The sequence below is a fragment of the Phoenix dactylifera genome, chromosome 15, assembly GCF_051530095.1.
Source record: "Phoenix dactylifera cultivar Ajwa chromosome 15, Ajwa_hap1_PhDact_Kaust_v1.1, whole genome shotgun sequence".
Taxonomy (NCBI): domain Eukaryota; kingdom Viridiplantae; phylum Streptophyta; class Magnoliopsida; order Arecales; family Arecaceae; genus Phoenix; species Phoenix dactylifera.
The window spans coordinates 24,592,154-24,610,678 of NC_143204.1; the positions used below are offsets into that span (position 1 = coordinate 24,592,154).

General features: G+C 40.0%; 2 protein-coding genes across 2 annotated transcripts; one reads left to right on the top strand and one right to left on the bottom strand.

Moving 5' to 3' along the window:
• Positions 1–5,065: 5,065 nt before the first annotated feature.
• On the top strand, positions 5,066–8,559 carry LOC103711544 (uncharacterized; the record flags this gene model as incomplete). The annotated part of the gene is given in 9 exon segments (XM_088711445.2): positions 5,066–5,191; positions 6,612–6,875; positions 6,963–7,034; positions 7,138–7,176; positions 7,259–7,330; positions 7,332–7,367; positions 7,471–7,568; positions 8,018–8,129; positions 8,234–8,559. Coding segments are annotated over 9 exon segments (1,071 nt in total), but the record flags the coding sequence as incomplete, so codon positions are not given.
• Positions 8,560–8,581: 22 nt separating this feature from the next.
• OTC (ornithine carbamoyltransferase) lies at positions 8,582–17,339 on the bottom strand. Its single transcript, XM_039134430.2, has 5 exons — positions 17,083–17,339; positions 15,514–15,845; positions 12,473–12,604; positions 12,102–12,377; positions 8,582–8,953 (listed from the first exon to the last, which is right to left on the bottom strand). The coding sequence occupies exons 1-5, from the start codon at positions 17,309–17,311 to the stop codon at positions 8,771–8,773; spliced, it is 1,152 nt and encodes a 383-aa protein (XP_038990358.1). The 5' UTR covers positions 17,312–17,339; the 3' UTR covers positions 8,582–8,770.
• Positions 17,340–18,525: the final 1,186 nt, after the last annotated feature.

Here is an 18,525-nt window from a genome sequence, read left to right on the forward strand (position 1 = left end):
CACCAGAACAAAGCTTTTATTCTGTATGGTTCAATATATATATATTGTTTACAAGATTGAAACCATAGACTGTTGTGAGAAACAAGCACTCTCTGATTTGCTGTTACAACAACTGATTTGCTGTTACAACAATAGTGAATTTAAAGTTTAAATATCCGGTTGGATTGCTTGGGCTGAAGCTGATGTTTGAAGATCAGATTTGTTGGAGACAGATTACCTCGAACCAAGCTTATCCCAACGTCATGCCTCTCTTTGGATGGGTGTTCGTTCCGATTCTCAAGCCCTCATCTTATCACTCCATGTTACGTGGCTTGAGAACGGATGGTGTTTCGCTAATATCCTCCCTCAAGATGTGTCGGGGCGTGAGACACAGCTTGTTGCAAAGATGTTGAAGGGCGGCTTTGGGGAGAGATTTGGTGAAGATATCAGCAAGTTGTTCCGTAGAGGAGACATGGCGTGTGACAAGTTGACCAAGAGCAACCCGTTCTCGAACAAAGTGATAATCTAGCTCAATGTGTTTGCTTCTAGCATGAAAAACCGGATTAACTGTCATATATAGAGCACTCAGGTTGTCACAAAAAAGAACTGGAGAAGTGCGTTGAGGAACACGCAAGTCACGCAAGATAAAGGTGAGCCACATGAGTTCTGCGGTGGTATGAGCCATGGATCTGTATTCTGCTTCTGTGCTAGATCTGGACACAGTAGTCTGCTTTTTGGCACACCATGAGATGAGATTACGGCCAAGAAAAGTGCAATATCCAGTGGTAGATCGTCTAGTGTTAGGACATCCTGCCCAATCTGCATCAGAGAAGGCAAAGAGATCAAGTGTAGAGTGTGAGCTGAAGTTTAATCCAAGATCTAACGTCCCTTTTACATAGCGCAAAATACGTCGAACCATTTTTAAGTGGGAGTAGCAAGGAGCATGCATGAATTGTGACACAAAATTAATGCTAAATGCTAAATCTGGTCGAGTAAGTGTGAGATATTGTAGAGATCCAACTAAACCACGGAAGAAACTTGGATCTTCAAGCGGTGTGTCATCCTTGAGACCACTGGTTTTGCTCTCCATTGGTGTTCCCATGGGTTTGCAGTCAATCATTTGGGCCCTGTTCAGAATTGTGAAAGCATAGTGAGTTTGAGATAGGTGAAGACCATCTGAAGTAGAAATGGCTTCCATTCCAAGAAAGTGATGAAGTGAGCCGAGATCTTTCATGGCAAATTCTTTGTTCAAAACTGCAATGAACTCAGTTAGCAAATCGGGGCTGGATCCTGTAACTAACATATCGTCAACATAAAGGAGGAGAATTAGTGTTCCATGAGATGAATGACAAATGAATAAGGATGGATCAGCTAGACTGCAAAAGAAACCGGACTGCAAAAGAAATGAACTGAACCGATCAAACCATGCTCTTGGAGCCTGCTTTAGGCCATAGAGAGCACGTTCAAGTTTGCACACATGGTTAGGATAAGCGGGATCCGTCATTCCAGGTGGTTGAACCATGTATATATCTTCTGTGATTCGACCATGGAGGAAGGCATTCTTTACATCTAGTTGACGCATTTCCCAATGACGAACCAGTGCAAGGCTGATGACTAGTCGAATGGTGCCTGGTTTGATCACAGGAGAGGATGTTTCGGAGTAATCTACGCCATCAACTTGATGATATCCTTTAGCTACAAGACGAGCTTTCAACCTTTCAAGGGAACCATCAGCTTTTAGCTTTGGTTTAAAAACCCATTTTGCACCTATCACATGCATGTCTGCCGTGCGAGGAACTAATCTCCATGTTTTGTTGTGATGCAAAGCATCCAGCTCTTCTACCATTGCAGCTCGCCATCCAGGGTGTTGGAGTGCTGTTTTGATTGTTTTGGGTTCCTGTGGAATATCATGCCGAGTTACAATGAGTGCATATTTGGGATTTGGTTTTACAATACCATCTTTGAGTCTCGTGATCATGGGATGTGTGGAAGCAGCGGAAGTCAGTTGCTCGGGTGCAAGATGAAGAGATTCCGAAGGTAATTCAGGTGCTGCAATAACAGCATCATGATGTCGTTCTTGCTGATCAGTAGGTGAAGTACGGACCATGTCTACATTCTCTTCAGAAGTTGTGGGTAGGCTGGAAATCTCGCTAGCAGATGTTGAAGGTGTATTATCTGCAGAAGAAGTAATTTGGGCTGGTTGATAGAGAGTTCTGGAGACATTGATATCACTCAGAGGTATGTAAGATGGGCTGTCTTGGTGTGACATATCCTGCAAAGATGAGCAACCATTATTGTGAGTGTCATGCAGAACAATCCATTCATTAAATTCAGATATTGGTAGTGTGAGGAGATGGAGAGGAATTTGTTGAGTTGTTGTTCGATATGGGAAGATATTCTCAGCGAACGCAACATGTCGTGAAATCAGAAATTTTCGTGTAGGGGGGTGATAGCATTTGTAACCTTTGTAGTTGTCACTGTAACCTACAAAGACACAAGGGATTGTTTTAGGATCAAACTTATTTCTTCTTGTTTCCCAAGTATAAGGGTAGCATCGTGAGCCGAAGACCCTTAGACTAGAATAGTCAGGATGCCGTTTATTCAACTTGAAGTAAGGAGTGTGGAACTCAATTGCAGAGCAAGGTAATCTATTCATTAAGAACACAGCTGTATGAAAAGCTTCCACCCAAAATTGCTTAGGTACACCACTGTGAAAGAGCATGGTCATGCCAAGTTCTCTTATCACTCGGTGTCTTCGTTCAACTGAGCCTGTCTGTTGAGGAGTATTTGGACATGAGATTTGATGTAATATCCCTTCGTTTTTGAAATGTAAAATCAGTGTTGCATTTATAAATTCTCCTCCTCCATCTGAATGAAATATTTTTATTTTCTTGTCAAACTGCCTGTAGACATAACGCTCAAAAGCCAAATAAGCAGAAGAGAAATCAGATTTGAGACGTAAAGGAATTAACCAACAATATTTAGAGTAATCATCAACAATGCAAGCATAATACCGAAATTTTCCAATTGATAACTCTGGAGCTGGACCCCAGAGATCACAGTGAATTTTATCAAATAAATCAGAACTAACAGTCTCAGACTGATTGAAGGGAAGTTTACTTAATTTTCCTAACTGACAACTCTCACAAGGAGTAGTTGTTTTATTCGACCCATTACTCCTAATTAATCCCTTAGACTTTAACATACGAATGGCAGCGACTTGTGGATGCCCAAGTCTCTGATGCCACACCTCTTCCGTTGCATTTGTAAACCGGTTTGAGAACTGGGCTTGATGAGGAGGTGAAAGCACATATAAGTCACCCTTGCGTTGTCCTGTCATCAGAGTTCGACATGTCTCTCGTTCCTTTACACAGAAATTTATATTAGAAAATTCACAATTCAATGGAAACTGATCTGTAAGTTGACTCACTGAAAGAAGATTACGAGCTAATGAAGGAACTAATAATACATCTCTCAGAGTTAAGTTTGCATTACCATGTTTAATCTGTGTATCACCAATTGCTTTGATGGTTAGAGCATCCCCATTACCAACTAGTACAGAATCATTCCCAAAATAAGAACGTAAATTAAATAGGAGATCTGAATTACCTGTCATGTGATTGGAAGCACCTGTGTCAGTTGTCCATTCAGTATCCTGCACTGAAGTATCAAGTGTGAGAGCAGCTAAGGCTTGTGGAATTTCTTCAGATTGAACAGGCTTCCTTTTGTATCGTTCCCAACAGATGGTCGCAATATGGCCTTCTTTCCCACAAATTTGACATGTTTCATGTCGGTAGCGCTCTCGTTCAGCAGGTGTCATGCGCTGAAGGCGTGTTCCATCTGGTAGAATTGGTCCAGTGGCTCGATTACCTCCATCTCGTGATGTTGAAGCACTGATGTTGGTTGGCTGAAACCCGCGTCCCTTGGAGGAGAAATCAGTTTTGCTGATTTTGGAGGCACTGTGATGTTGATGGTGTTGCCGTTGGCCATAGAAAGCCATTTGTTGAGGTTCCTGCCATAGAGTTCTTTGCTCATACCCTTGAAGAAGGGACACCAATTCTGAATAACCTGGCATTGGTGGTTTGAGCATGGTGGTGACGAAGGTCTCATACCGAGGACTAAGGCTGGTAAGGAGTGAGTAAACTTTCTCTCTGTCATGAACTGGACAGCCAATGGCAGCAAGGCTGTCACACAGTTTCTTGAAGGCACGAAGATGATCAGTTAGTGTTGTAGCTAAATCCTTCTTGAGATATGTTAGTTGCTGTTTTAAGGTGAATTCCCGTTCTTGGGAATCCTGGGCGTAGGCTTCTTGGAGACCATCCCACACCTGTTTGGCAGTTTGGAGTCCTACAACAAGGCCCAGTGCTTCCTCAGTCAGGGTGCCGATGAGCCACCCTCGAAGCAGACGATCAGACTTCCTCCACTGAAGATAGTCTGAACTGAACTGGGTCATGTCTGTTGGTGATGTTCCTGGAGTGTACATGGTCGGAGCTGCCACGTCTCCTGTGAGATGGCCATGGAGATCTTGGCTTTCGGCCAGTGCAATGACCTGCTCACGCCATAAGGGGTAGTTATCTGGGATGAGCTTGAGGGTAACGAAGTTTCCAACATTGAGTGAGATGGTTGCCATGGCGATTAGCAGATGAGAAGAACTCCCAGTGCTCACAAAGGCTCTGATACCAAACTGAAAAAAGAGAAGAAATCTGAAAAAAATATTTTGAGTTTCTGAACTCTGAAACGTGAGCACCAGAACAAAGCTTTTATTCTGTATGGTTCAATATATATATATTGTTTACAAGATTGAAACCATAGACTGTTGTGAGAAACAAGCACTCTCTGATTTGCTGTTACAACAACTGATTTGCTGTTACAACAATAGTGAATTTAAAGTTTAAATATCCGGTTGGATTGCTTGGGCTGAAGCTGATGTTTGAAGATCAGATTTGTTGGAGACAGATTACCTCGAACCAAGCTTATCCCAACGTCATGCCTCTCTTTGGATGGGTGTTCGTTCCGATTCTCAAGCCCTCATCTTATCACTCCATGTTACGTGGCTTGAGAACGGATGGTGTTTCGCTAATAATGTCCTCACCCTTGTTCCCCTCGGCCAGCCATCCTCGGCCTCCAGCCCGCAGCCCTCGTCGACCACGTCGCCAGGGTCGATTGGTCACTCCTCGAAGGGATCCCCGGCGACCGCGGCGGCTCTCAGCAGGTCTTTCAACACCAACATCTGCATTGCCCATTGCTACCGTCGTTTTACTGTTCCTGTTCTTGTTTCGCGCTTCAATTATGTCCCTTGCGCGCCTGCTGTTGGATTCTGTTCCTACTTTTGTTAGTTCTCTGTTCTGTAGCTTTGGTTCCGCATGCTGTGATTAGGGACTGTTCTTCTGTTGGTTTCTTTTGAGAATTTTTGGGTTGGATGGAATCTCCATGGGCCTGACGTGAATTTGCTCACGATTTAATTGGTTATGATTCGTGGGTGCAAAATCGCATTTTTATTTGGATTTTTTGTTTATATGTTGCTTCCTTATAAGATTTTCGGGTCCTTGTATGAGATGTCAATGGGCTTAATGTGAATTTGCTCTTAGTCTTATCGATCATGGTGATTTATGTGGTTTTCTGGTTGCAAAATCTCTTAAAAAACTGTGGCCTTTCCGTTGAGTGTGTTGCTTGATACAATATGATTCTTATTGAGTGTGTTGCTTTTAAAGTATAACTGATTATTCCAACTTCTCTGACTGGTGGTTTGTTGGCTGTGTTTTGGTTGGTGTAATTTTCTCCAGTATATTTGTATCGATGGAGTCTGTTCCGTAGTGTGTTTTTTTTTGCAATCCCTGTTTGAAACAGAACCAAATTAACACATTAAACTTTAATAATTTTCTTTAATTGTCTACAATAATATTTGGCTACTACTTTGTTCTACTATTTTTCTGAACTTTGGTGGATTATGTATTTTGGTTTGTATATGTAAAACAGGAAATTGACCAATATAACAAAAAATGCTTGACATCTCTGCGCGTGCGCGCGTTTCTTTGTGACTATTTTTCTGAAATCAGCTTCTTCTTCTCCATTTCTCACTGAATTTCTATCACTAGTAGGTTTCATTTGATCATGCATATCATCATATCCCATTAGAATTAAATCAAAGCTTACATTAGGGCTCGAGGGCATAACTCGTTCTATGGACAAAAGAATTACATTGACCAGCTCTTGACCTAGAAACCTTTGTGAACCAGAGACGAGAGAGGAAAATATCTCACAGATCAGAAGATAAGTGGCATTCAGGAAACCCACCGTAATAGTTAGACAGTTCAAGCTCATTAAACTAGGAGGCAACCCTCAAGATCCTCTAGACCCATAAAGGCTTTAGGCAAAGAGCGAAGAGGGCTGGGTTGCATATAGGGAACAACATCCAACCCTGCGGCACAAACCATACCATAAAGTGACAATTCAAAACCAACCTCATTTCTGATGTTAAGTATCTTGTTTTAAGCACTATGATGAATCATGTGATGGAAACTTCTGTAGTTGGACAAATATATGCCTCGATGGTCTCACCTTTTATCTTTTTTCACAATTCGGCATTTAGTTCTAGGATGCACTGTTGTGATGTAATGGGTAACCACAAACAGGTTGCTATTGAGGATTTGAATCATATATTGACCAAAGTCGATACATGCATTCTCCCATTCCTTGATGACGTTTCTCCTATGAGGACCATAGCTGGAGGTAGTGTTGCCAATACCATCAGGGGTCTGACTGCGGGCTTTGGGCTCTCATGCGGAATAATTGGTGCTTTTGGTGATGACGAGCAAGGTCGCATATTCATCCACAATATGAGCTTTAGTGGTGTGGATCTTTCAAGATTGAGAATGAAGAAGGGACCTACTGGGCAGGTGAGTAGGATGCATGTTTGTATCCTTCTTTGGGAGTCAGCTGACTAAAAGGAATATTTGAAACTTAATTGTTGCATGTTATAATAGTGTGCATGTTTGGTTGATGCTAATGGCAACCGTACCATGAGGCCTTGTCTATCAAATGCTGTTAGACTTCAGGTATGCAGGCTTCTGTATCCTTCTCCTGTTTGGATTTGTGCAATTTTAAACTAGCGATGTGGATGTGCTTATTTGTTTCTTCTGCATATGTTTTATCTATCAGGCTGACGAGTTTAAAAGAGAGAATTTTAGAGGTTCAAAGGTATCTTTTCATGTTCAAGCAAGAAGCATCTTTGATCCCTCGTATTGATTTCGATTTTGCTGATATATCATGATCTATGCAGTGGCTGGTATTGAGATACGCACATTTCGATTTGGAACTAATCAATGCTGCTATTAAAATTGCTAAACAAGAGAGGGCTTTCTGTTTCCATGGACTTGGCCAGTTTTGAGGTATAACCATGAAATTATTGTTTTCTCCCTATATGGTTGATCTAATCCTTTGATAATTCTAGGTCTTAATCATATTGGCTTGGAAATTATTGGTCATGCGCAGATGGTAAGAGACTCCAGGTCGCACCTCATAAATTTAATGGAGACTGGCAATATTGATCTTTGTTTTGCCAATGAGGACGAAGCCAGAGAGCTTATAAGGTGACAGTCACTCTTTCACTACAACTTAAATCTAAAGCATGTTAGGCATTATCGGTGATTGTAAAGTCTCATTTTGCTGTCACAAGAAGGTTTCTACACCACTAAACTTTGTATAAAGTGGAACAAGTGCCTAAAATTTTGTGGGCATGTTACGGAATTGACTTCCGCTAAGTATTTATAGATCAAACTAAGAAAATATTTTCTGGGAACAAATAATTTATTTCTTCTCATAGTAGATTAAAAGCTCTTAAGCTCATCTAGTTTCTCACATAAGATATATTTTCAAGTCAAATAGCCATTGATACTTCTCCTTCCTTTTCTCATGTGAGAGCCCCTCACATGCTTGACATAGTTTGGAGGGATCACATAGAGTGATAAAAAGCGAAATGAATATTTTGAGAGAGAATTCTAATGCTTTCATGATTGGATATGCTTCTGCTGTGTTTCAGGGGAGCACGAAAGGCAGATCCAGAGGCTGCGCTAAATTTTCTGGCCAAACACTGCAAATGGGCTGTCGTGACCCTTGGCTCTAAGGGATGCATTGCAAAGCATGGAAAAGAGGTCCGTAGTATGCATTTCTTTTCTCTTTTTTTTTTTTTTTCTTTTTTGCTGCCGGTGGGGGGTTTGGAATGCTTGACGTTCAGAAATCATTTGGTGTGTCTCAGGTTGTCCGAGTTCCAGCTATAGGGGAGGCACGCGCTGTTGATGCCACAGGAGCTGGTGATCTCTTTGCCAGTGGTTTTTTGTACGGGCTGGTGAAAGGGCTTCCGCTTGAAGACTGCTGCATGGTGGGCTCCTGCAGTGGTGGATCTGTGATACGATCTCCTGGTGGCGAAGTGAGACCTGAGAACTGAAAGTGGATGTACAAGCATGGAGCTATTGTTATATTATTCATATACGAGTCTATAGTTGCTTAAATTTTATTAGCTTAGAAAAAAATAATTACTTTTAATCTATGCTTCGGTCACCAGAGAAAAAGCGGTTTGGCAAAGAAGCTGAAAGTTCGCACCAGAGAAAAAAAGGGGTTTGGCAAAAAAAGCTGAAAGTTCGCACCAGACCACTAGCACAATATTTCCGTTTCAAACCTGACAAAAACCTACGGTCACAAAAGTCTATACGACAATATAATGGGGGCAAAAATGATGAAAACTCATCAAGCAGCCCACTTGTGTCTTTATCTCATGGAAACTTGTGATGGCGTGTCAGACGCCAAACAGGTGGAGCATGATGGCATTCTGAGCATGCATTCGGTTCTCAGCCTGGGGAAAGACAATAGAGTTGGGAGCTTCAATAACCCCGTCAGTAACTTCTATCCCTCTCTCCGCTGGTAGGCAGTGCATGAAGTAAGCTTTCGGCCCCGCGATCTTCATTAAGGCTTCATCAATCTGCCAGGCAGCACAAAGAATTAGGTCATTCTCAACTAGATGCGCTAATACTAACACCATGTCTGGATGAAAGAATTTAGCCAGGTGAAGCCAGGTGAGAGTTTGAGTTCTAGTTCACTCGTAAAAGGTCACTTGCATGCTCCAGCGATAAAATTCACTGCTGTTGCTGGAATAAAGGGTCACGATGATCGGCGATGCAATGCAAGGTTTGTGCTTGTTTCATCCTGGGTAACTTTATCAGGGTTCAACAGAGGTAACCATTAAAAAAAAAAAATTATGATCCCAATATACAAGCTCCAAAGCACTTGCAAGGGCAATCAAGATGAATTTCTGTGCCATGCTTGGACAAAATATTACTGGTACTGCATTTACTTACTAAACTAAGAAAACAAATGAAATATCCAACTAAAATACATCATAAGATGTGTCATATTTTGTTTCTGCAGTTTTGAATACCAAAACTGGTTTTCTCAACAAATACACCAAATTCTAGAGAATTGGGTCACAACTATAGCTTGCTACCATGCATGGTGTACTCTCTCTTTCTCTCTCTCTCGCGCGCGCGCGCACAAAGTACCACAACTCTTCAGCTTGTATTGAATCCAGTTTCCAGGCATCCCAAAAGTGCCAAAAATGCTTGCTCTGCCTCCAATAGTCCCTCTTAGTGCCAATTGACGCACTAATGCACTCTAATCCTCAATAGTTTTGCCACCTATTCATCTTAAAATCATCCTCTTGTTTCATGACATACACGCAACAATCTCACACTGTGCTAGATACACATCACTTCATCAATCCTCATCCCCTAAATAAAATCAACCTTAGCTACCTTCATTTCCTTCGTATGGAAGCTTATCAGCTTATCCACCACATAATGGCATTTGATTGGGGCCTCTGACCACATTGGCACACCTAATGGGAATAACCTTCCATTATCATGTCAAATCAGAAGGGACTGTTTAGATGAGAGAATAAGCTGTCCTTGGATAAACTCAAGATGTGGCCACAGATGGGGTTGCAACAGGAGAGAAGAAACTTGAGGACTTCACGTAGTTGAGGCTTCCACAAAGTGTGCAGTACCAAAAAAAAAAAAGGATATTGAAATCCATCTCAAAGGTGACCTCCACTATAATTTTCCCAATCAGAGGTATTCTTCCCTCTGACCACTAACTTGTCCTCACCAGCAGCCATACAGGGGAAAATTTAGGGTTAATTTGTGCGGGCATCCAAACAACCCCGAAAAGTTCTCTGCCTCTGCTTCCTGCTACAATCATTCATCCTTTCCCATTTCTGTGAGGGCATTGCTAATGCAAATTTTAGCATCTACTCCGTTTAGCCTTTATGGGTCCAAAGACCAGTGTATTAATACATGTCTCAACATGCACATGCTTAATTAAGTAGCCACTAGCATTGTCTTAAGAAGCAGCCTATGCAGCTGCATATGTGCATGTGTGGTCTTCCAACTACCCCACAGAAGGTCTAGGCATCTCTGTGGGTGGATCAATGGTTGGTCCACATGGTGGGTTCCCAAGTAGCTGGCATATGCCCACACCCTGGATTTGCATCCCTCTTAACTCTATAATTTTTCTCTCTCTGATTTTTTTATAGAGATACATTTAGTGTTTCTGCTCTTTTATTTATTATTACATATTTATCTATTTTTAAGCTTTTGTAAAATACATGATGCATAGCAACCAACCTAAGTGGTTGCATACTGCTTCAGCTCTAAGCAGCACCTTGACTGTCTGAACACCACAGCCACGAGATAACATATTCAGACGTATGTTTCTTCATGTATACCACATGCACAGGCAAGTTTTCATTCCCATTCTCAAGGGTGCTATTCATCGAATCCTTCATTCCCTAAAAAAACAAAAGAGTTCATAATGTATTTCCTATTGAGTATTAAAAATTAATCTCAGACATACTGTTAAACCTTGGCTGCATGTGCTAATCACATCAATTTTGCAATCCCAACTTGGTTGCTATTGGCTTATTGCTCATTCTCTACAATTATATCATTGATAAGACCTTTGACCTAACATAAACAATGGAGCATATGAACATCAGCTAAATAGACCTAGATCCAACCTATCAAATTCAGATCCAATCTTGATCCAACAAGTCAAGTGGATTAGGTCTGAGTCCAAACTTTACAGTTTACTACCCTTACCAAGGTCTAGCAAAATAGCATCTGAACTGAACCCAACCTTGAAAACCTAACCAAAATTGTTCGAACAATAATATGCGCAAATCTTAGCCCACTCCCAACATGACCATTGGCTGTTAATCTGGACTCAAACCAGGTTAAGTATTAGGTCAGTCCGAACAGACATTAAAAAAGAAGGAAGAGCTGTGCCAAAACTGACAAAAGCCTAATTCACCTACACAATACTTCCAGTATTATCTGTAGTAAAAAGATTTCCCTGAATTCTTTAACTCTCACTTATGTACCTTGTGAATCTAATCAGACCAACTACACTACTACATAATATCTCAATGCTCTGAACTGTAATAGTTACAACAATCCAACTACCAGGATTTTCCCTTTTAAACATCTCTACGTTAACAATTTCTTAGTGTGAGGACATGCTTGTCACCCTAACCTTAGGGGATGTGGAAAAGAAAATTCAATATTCCAACAAAAATACAATAATTGCTGGAAGCTGAGCTACCAAAAAACTTGGACATCATCTTAAAAACTGAAAGAGACTGAAAATATATTAAAGTCAAAATATCCAATATTAGTTGTCATAGTTAAGCAGTAAAAGGTCTCATGAAGAATATCTAGGTGACTAGAATCTGAACTGAAGACACAGAGACCAGCTAAAAATTTTTTAGGAGAACAAAATTTAGTTTATAAAATCTATTCTCACATGGTCCTAGACCATTCAGATCAAGAATTCATGGAATGACTCATGAAGAAAAGTTTTGTTGAGGTTCTCATCCTAAATTAACATTATATAAACCTTAATTTGGAGATAAGCCCCAAACCTGGTTGATGACTGTAATTTTCACTTTATATCTATAAAATTTACTGTGCTTACCCAACCAAAAAGGAAGGGGGGGGGGGGGGGGGGGGGGGGGGGGGAAGAACAAATAGAGAGAGAGAGAGAGAGAGAGAGAGAGAGAGAGAGAGAGATGATACCTGGAACCCTTGGAAATGTTGCTTCCTATATGCAGCCTCCTCCTTTTGGCCCATACTAGCCCAAACATCTGAATACACCACATCAGCCCCCCTTACTGCTTCCCTGGGATCATGTGTAATTTCAATCTTGCTGATTCCAGCACTCCTTGCTTTCTCGACAGTCTTCTCATCTGGCTCAAAGCCTTTCGGGCAAGCACACACAAAATGGAAAGGAACCACAGATGCCATCAGAAGCCATGAGTGCACAATATTGTTCCCATCTCCAATGTAAACAATCTGAAAACAGCATTAGAAAACCATAATTCGATTGAAATACATAACTGGCAATGTATGTCTATGCAACTCTATTAGTTTCATGGGAAGTAGCTAACCTTGGTTCCTTCCAGCTGGCCAATATGTTCTATAATTGTCAGTGCGTCAGCCATTATTTGGCATGGGTGGTTATAATCAGTTAGACCATTGACGACTGGCACTGAAGCATATGCAGCCAAGTCAAGAATATCCTGCCATAATCATATGAAAGAGTAAGAACTAAAAGATGCATATGCTTATGGAAGCAGAATACTGTAGAAGCAAATTATCTTGGAAGTACTTTTGTTTGGAAAAAGAAATGGATTTCAAATATGCATAATGGATTCTAGGCACATCAAATGACAAACCCTATTATGTATGTACAAGTTCAAGGTGAATGATTCTTTCATGCCATTGCCTAGAATGTTTAGTTGTAAGATCATATAAGGTATTCCATACTAAGGAATTCTCAGAGTTAACAATCTATATTCTACTATAATGTGATGCATGAAACCAGGTAAATATAAATCCTAGCTGAATACATAATGGGCGTTCAAGATCTCTTTCTGGTCAGAAGTGTCTTTATCAATACTACATGCATCCAATTCGTTGTCCAACAAACATGATAATCCTAGACATTATCCATCCAGAGCATATCAGACGATTTTACCTCTTCATCTCCCAAGTTTTAGATGTAGATACTAAAACCGACCTTAAATCTCTCTTACAGGCTTTTTCTCACCCTAGTGATGTTCAATTTTGGATTGCGTCTATCTGTACAAATTCAGTCAATGCCCACCGCATAGCCCAGACTTTGTTTAATTATGTATGAGATATCCTAGTTCATCGCCACATCCTTTAGTAAATTTGACCAAACTAGCGGACATGATCTATTTAGAATCTTAACATAATTCTAAATGCAACCTACACTTAAGAATCGCACCATATGCACACTATCAAGCCTGGCAAGTTGCATGAAGTGGTACAAGAGGATTTCAAACTGTTTTTTGAGAAATGGTACAAGCCATTGGATTCTCCAATGAGAATTGGATACGATAGCAGAGCTCTATATGTTTGGATTCTATATTTTGCATGTATATGCATATTTTGAGTTTATAGTAACAATCAGCTAGCTTCAGCACATGCAATGCATGTAATTGATCTAGGAGGAAGGAATACTGGATGGATGGCTTAGGTTTCCTCAAAAACATAAAGGAAAATTTGATGGATGTTTGTAGTCCCATCACTTGATCCAGGTCAAAGAAATAAAAATTGTGATCCAACAAATTATTAGGGATGAAGACCTTATCGGGCAAATCACTTCTTATTGAATATTTACCTTCTGGGTTTAGTTTGTTAAGAGACGGTGGTGACGAATGGGATATGTTAAGCAGGTTAAGATAGGAGAAATGGAAGGGCAGTTTTGGTTTTTTTTTCTGAAAAATGTCAGGTGCGAAGACCTGCAGTCAAAAAGTTGTCAAGTTACATGATTTTTATAGTACTATAATGCAGCCAATTAATGATATGCTTTTCAAATAAAATAATGCCAATCAAGTCATTAATCACATATAAATAATGAAAAATCATAGCATCAAAAATGAAATAAGACCTTTTAGAAAAACAATGCACTGTAGATGCAATTAAACTACTGGTATTATTTCTTTAAGAACTGTACATTAAGGTCAACAATGCATCGTAACTATGATGTTAGCGTTCTTTTTATTATTTAGGTATATTAGAAATGTTTTGGTCACATAATAGCAACATGAGAAGGTATTAGATTCTCTGAGGCTTTGGGATATAAGATCAAGACTCATTTAAAAGAATACTGCAGAATCAGTGCCCAAGCAGGTGTCAACACCACTAGCTCAGCCTGATAGCAAAAATCCAGTTAAAATTCCAATCTTACTGCAGGGAATTGAACATTATAATAAAAATCTGATATGTGAAACATGTACAAGATCAATTTTTGAAGGTTCAATAAGCAGAGAAGAGCACAAGAAAAGAAAGACTCAGTACAGTTGCAGCTATTTCGATCTTCCAAAAAAGTTTTGTAGGAGTTAGTTTACTCATTCAATGTCTTTTTTTGTCATCGCTTCAGACAAAGCTCCTTAAGCATACAAAATAATAGACCTAAGGACAGTTTCTCTCACTATTCTCACAAATTTCCATCAATTGCTTAAGGAAAATAGCTTCAATGTTTGACTTTTCTTCTCATGAAGCCACAATGGTTCTCTAAAATGCTTTATAAATGGATTGGTTCACCCACTTATTCTCTATATGAGTCTCCCCCATGTTCTATCCATTCTCTTCAGGCCGAGCTGTTCTCCCTTGTCCTTCAGGGTCAGGCTCATATCTCTAAGTAAGGATAGTGCTTGGTGATTCTCTGTTTGCTCAAGTTCTGGCACAAAAAATCAGCTGTATTAACTTAGATAGAGGATACTCTTTCTTGTCATCATGTTACAAAATCTACAGCTTACAGTCATCTCGATACTTAAGTCAACTCTTGGGCTTCTTGTTTCTAATCTGCCCTCAATCTTGTAAAATATGCATCTAGACCAAGCCCTACCCGTATAATTTCTGAGACATTTGGAAAGAAATTACTGCAGAATGCGAACTTTTTCTTTATTTTTTTGCAAGCGTAAATCCATTCTGATGAACTAGGAGAAAGGTCATCGATATTATTCACAGAAATTTATCAAAATCCTTGTTTTCTTTAATTAATGGTCAGTGCAGCTTGGCATAACTAAGATGCAGATACAATGGCAAGCCATGGTGGGATCAGGCTAATCTATTAAGCAGTCTTAGAAAACATCTTATTTTTCGAGCTGCAATATATTCTCACATGATCAAGTCTTATGGGACTTTGCATACCTTCCCAAGGAGTCGGTTAACCTCAAATATAATACCCTCAAGATCTGCCTGAGCAGGTCTACATATTCACATAAAACATGATCTAAAATATAGAAAGAGAAATGCTAAACCAAAAGTGATATAATGGAAGTACATCAGAAGGCTTAAGCACTGTTTTACCTGCATGTGATCAGTCTTGCAGAGCTAAAAATTAGTCATAAGGTATTTCCAAATGGAACAAAAATTAAAATGCAACTCACCATCATACCTGATGAGCAAATACACGTGCCATGATGATGTCATTATAACCAGCAAGCACTCGGGCAACATCACGAGTCTCCTCTCGCTTACCCATCTGGATATCATCAGGTCCTAGGTAAATGGCATGCCCACCAAGCAAGAAGAATCCTGTTTCAAATGAAACACGAGTCCTCATAGATGGCTTAGCAAAAATCATTGCCATTGTCTTTCCTTTGAATGGGAGAAACGTTCTGTCTCCTGATTTCAACAGTGCCTTGACCTCAGCTGCATGATTTAGGATCTTCAAGATGGTATCCTTGTCAAAGTCACTGATGTGGAGAAAGTCTTTTTTGCTTGTAGCTGTTTAAAAATGATAAAGTTAAAAGTCAAATTAAGTTTAAAGTCAAAGGTTCTTGCAGATTTTATGTGTTTGGTACCATCAATTGATGCTAATGTAAGATTAATAAGTTAGTATCCTACTTGAGCATGTAGCTAGACCAAATAGTATAGAAGATTCACCGAAATTTTTAAAGTAAAGACTTCTTGTAGGTCCTTTTTCCCATAATAAGAAATTTTATTCCTGCTAAACAAAAGGGGCAACATCCTCATATAGATATGGATTTCTAGGGAAAGCATTCTTTAAGTAAAATATGTGAGCATAAAATTCAAAAACCACCAGACTATGGCCACTGAAGACCCACAAACTTCCACACTCTTTATAAAAATAATAAACCCCTGCATGAAAAGAACCGATGATTTTACTTAGCACTGGTACTTAATTGGACTAAAATAATGAAAAATTATGATGGAAATCACAAAATAAAGCATCATCAATACATTGATAATTCTTAACAGTTAATCCCTTCTATTCATTCATTCATTTATTATGGGGGGATACTTGTAAAAGATGGGACAATCTATCAACCATTAACAAATAACTTAAGGCTGAAGTGTCTCCCATTAATTTTTTTTGAGAAATGAAGCTCAGCAGCACAACGTACAGGTTCAATCTGTGGATTCTTTTACACGTGGAATTGATCATATCTTAAGTTCCAATTGATTGAGTTCTACTCTTGGAGGATGACTTCATTTGTACCAGCTTTTAAGCATTCTTGAAAGAAGTGTCAAGGAGAGAATGAAGAAAATCGCCGCATTCACCATCAGATCATCATTATTAAAATAATTAATATTTCAAAAAACAAGAAGATTCCATTTCTATCAGACTTTGGGCAGTTCTTGAAACATATATAAACATACAGACCTGATTTCAAAGTCCTTATTAAACAACAAATTCAATCAATTGCAAGAGAAAAAAAAAATCAAGAACGGTAATACCTACTAATTCTTTAACTTCTGAAAGCATCCAAGAAAATCGAACCACCCATCGATCATAGCAAAGAAAAAAAAAACTCTAACATCTTTAGTGAAATCTATCTCAAAATGAAACAAAGAAACTCTCAGATCAGTATAAGATCGTCCGATACGGAAAAACCCTAATACAACCTTCGATCACGTCAAATAGCAGAGCAAAGGAGAAACACGAATAGCCGGTAATCACAAAGAAAGGAAGGAGAAAATTAGGAGATAAGAAGCTCACCATTTCCTTCCTTGGAGGAAGAAGGGACGGAATGGGCGGGGGCGGACGTCCGGCATGAGATACGGCCGCGAGCGCCGCCGAGGCCGGCCGGAGAAGATCGAGAAGCGAAGGAGATACCGGACGAAAACGACGAAGATCGCAGAAAAGATCCGCCGGAGAAGGCGGAGGACAAGGAAGAGATAGCCGCGTCGGAACGGACGGAAGGGCCACCGGAGATTACTGCCACCATTGCTGCCCGACTGAAGGACAGGTGGACTTCTCCCTGGGGTTTAATAGAAATCTTAAATTTACGGAAATGCCCCTACACTTTGACAAATTGACAAGTTATATGAAGATCACTGCCGTCCATCTATGCGTCGACTCTCCGCGTCTTCTTCCATTACTTACGAACGGATGAGATGGATTTATTCGGAAAGGCGGACAGTAGGTCCTTTCTCCGTATATATTAATTCGTTAAGGGCGTCTTGGGGTGGTAGATTAGGGACTCCTCTCTTTCAATAGATATGAATGGCCCGGATGGAGCCACATCCTCTCGAAATTTTCAATTTTTATGAAGGGTGACAGCTCCTGCTGATGATGTGTGCCCATGATTTCAAGACATTCAACATACCATCAATTGCTATCTTGATTACTTCATTCTGAAAGGATCAAACACATCTTTAATTTAGAGACAATCACAAATTTATGCTAGTCCAAACTACGGTGAACCGCCAATTTCTCACTCTCTTAGAACCTCATGGCAGGTAACAGGCCATAGTATCCAAACTACTTTATGTGACTTAAGTATGTATAAATTGGCATCCCTTTCCACATGCGAGAGGCCGAGATGCAAACAGTGGTGGTTATATCCTACTGTATTTGCAATATATGTACATACATACATATATGTATTACTAGCATGACTAATTAACCAACAAACTTCTGATCCATGCTCAGAAACATCTCACCTCAGGGTCTGGGGATTCGAAAGCCACTAGCTCAGCATGGAAGACACCGACGCATCCTCGAGTAGGCTCGTCGAAGATCCAATCCATCGACAAGGTCAACTTTTCATAGGGTCAGCCTGGTGCAAGCGTTCGGAAGATCCAGCAAATGCGTCACCTTCTTCATGTTGTCTGTGACCATCCAAGTTCTCCAGAATCCTCGGAGTTGGTCATTGCTTGGAGGGTGAAAGCAACAAACAAGTTGAGTTCAGCCTTCTTATGGAGAGATTAGTGATGGGAGTTTCTCTTCAGATAAATAACTACAGCACAAGAATTCAGTAGCACATGATAGTAACACCTATTTGTAAAAATAATAGCTTGTACGCCCCGGTAAGATAAAATAAGCATCTATGCAAGTCTCGAAGTAACATTCTTCCCAAAAAAAAAAAATCTACAAGTAAGATTGACTTATGAATAATATTAATTCTACAATTAGAAGATCAAGTGATGCATGCAACTA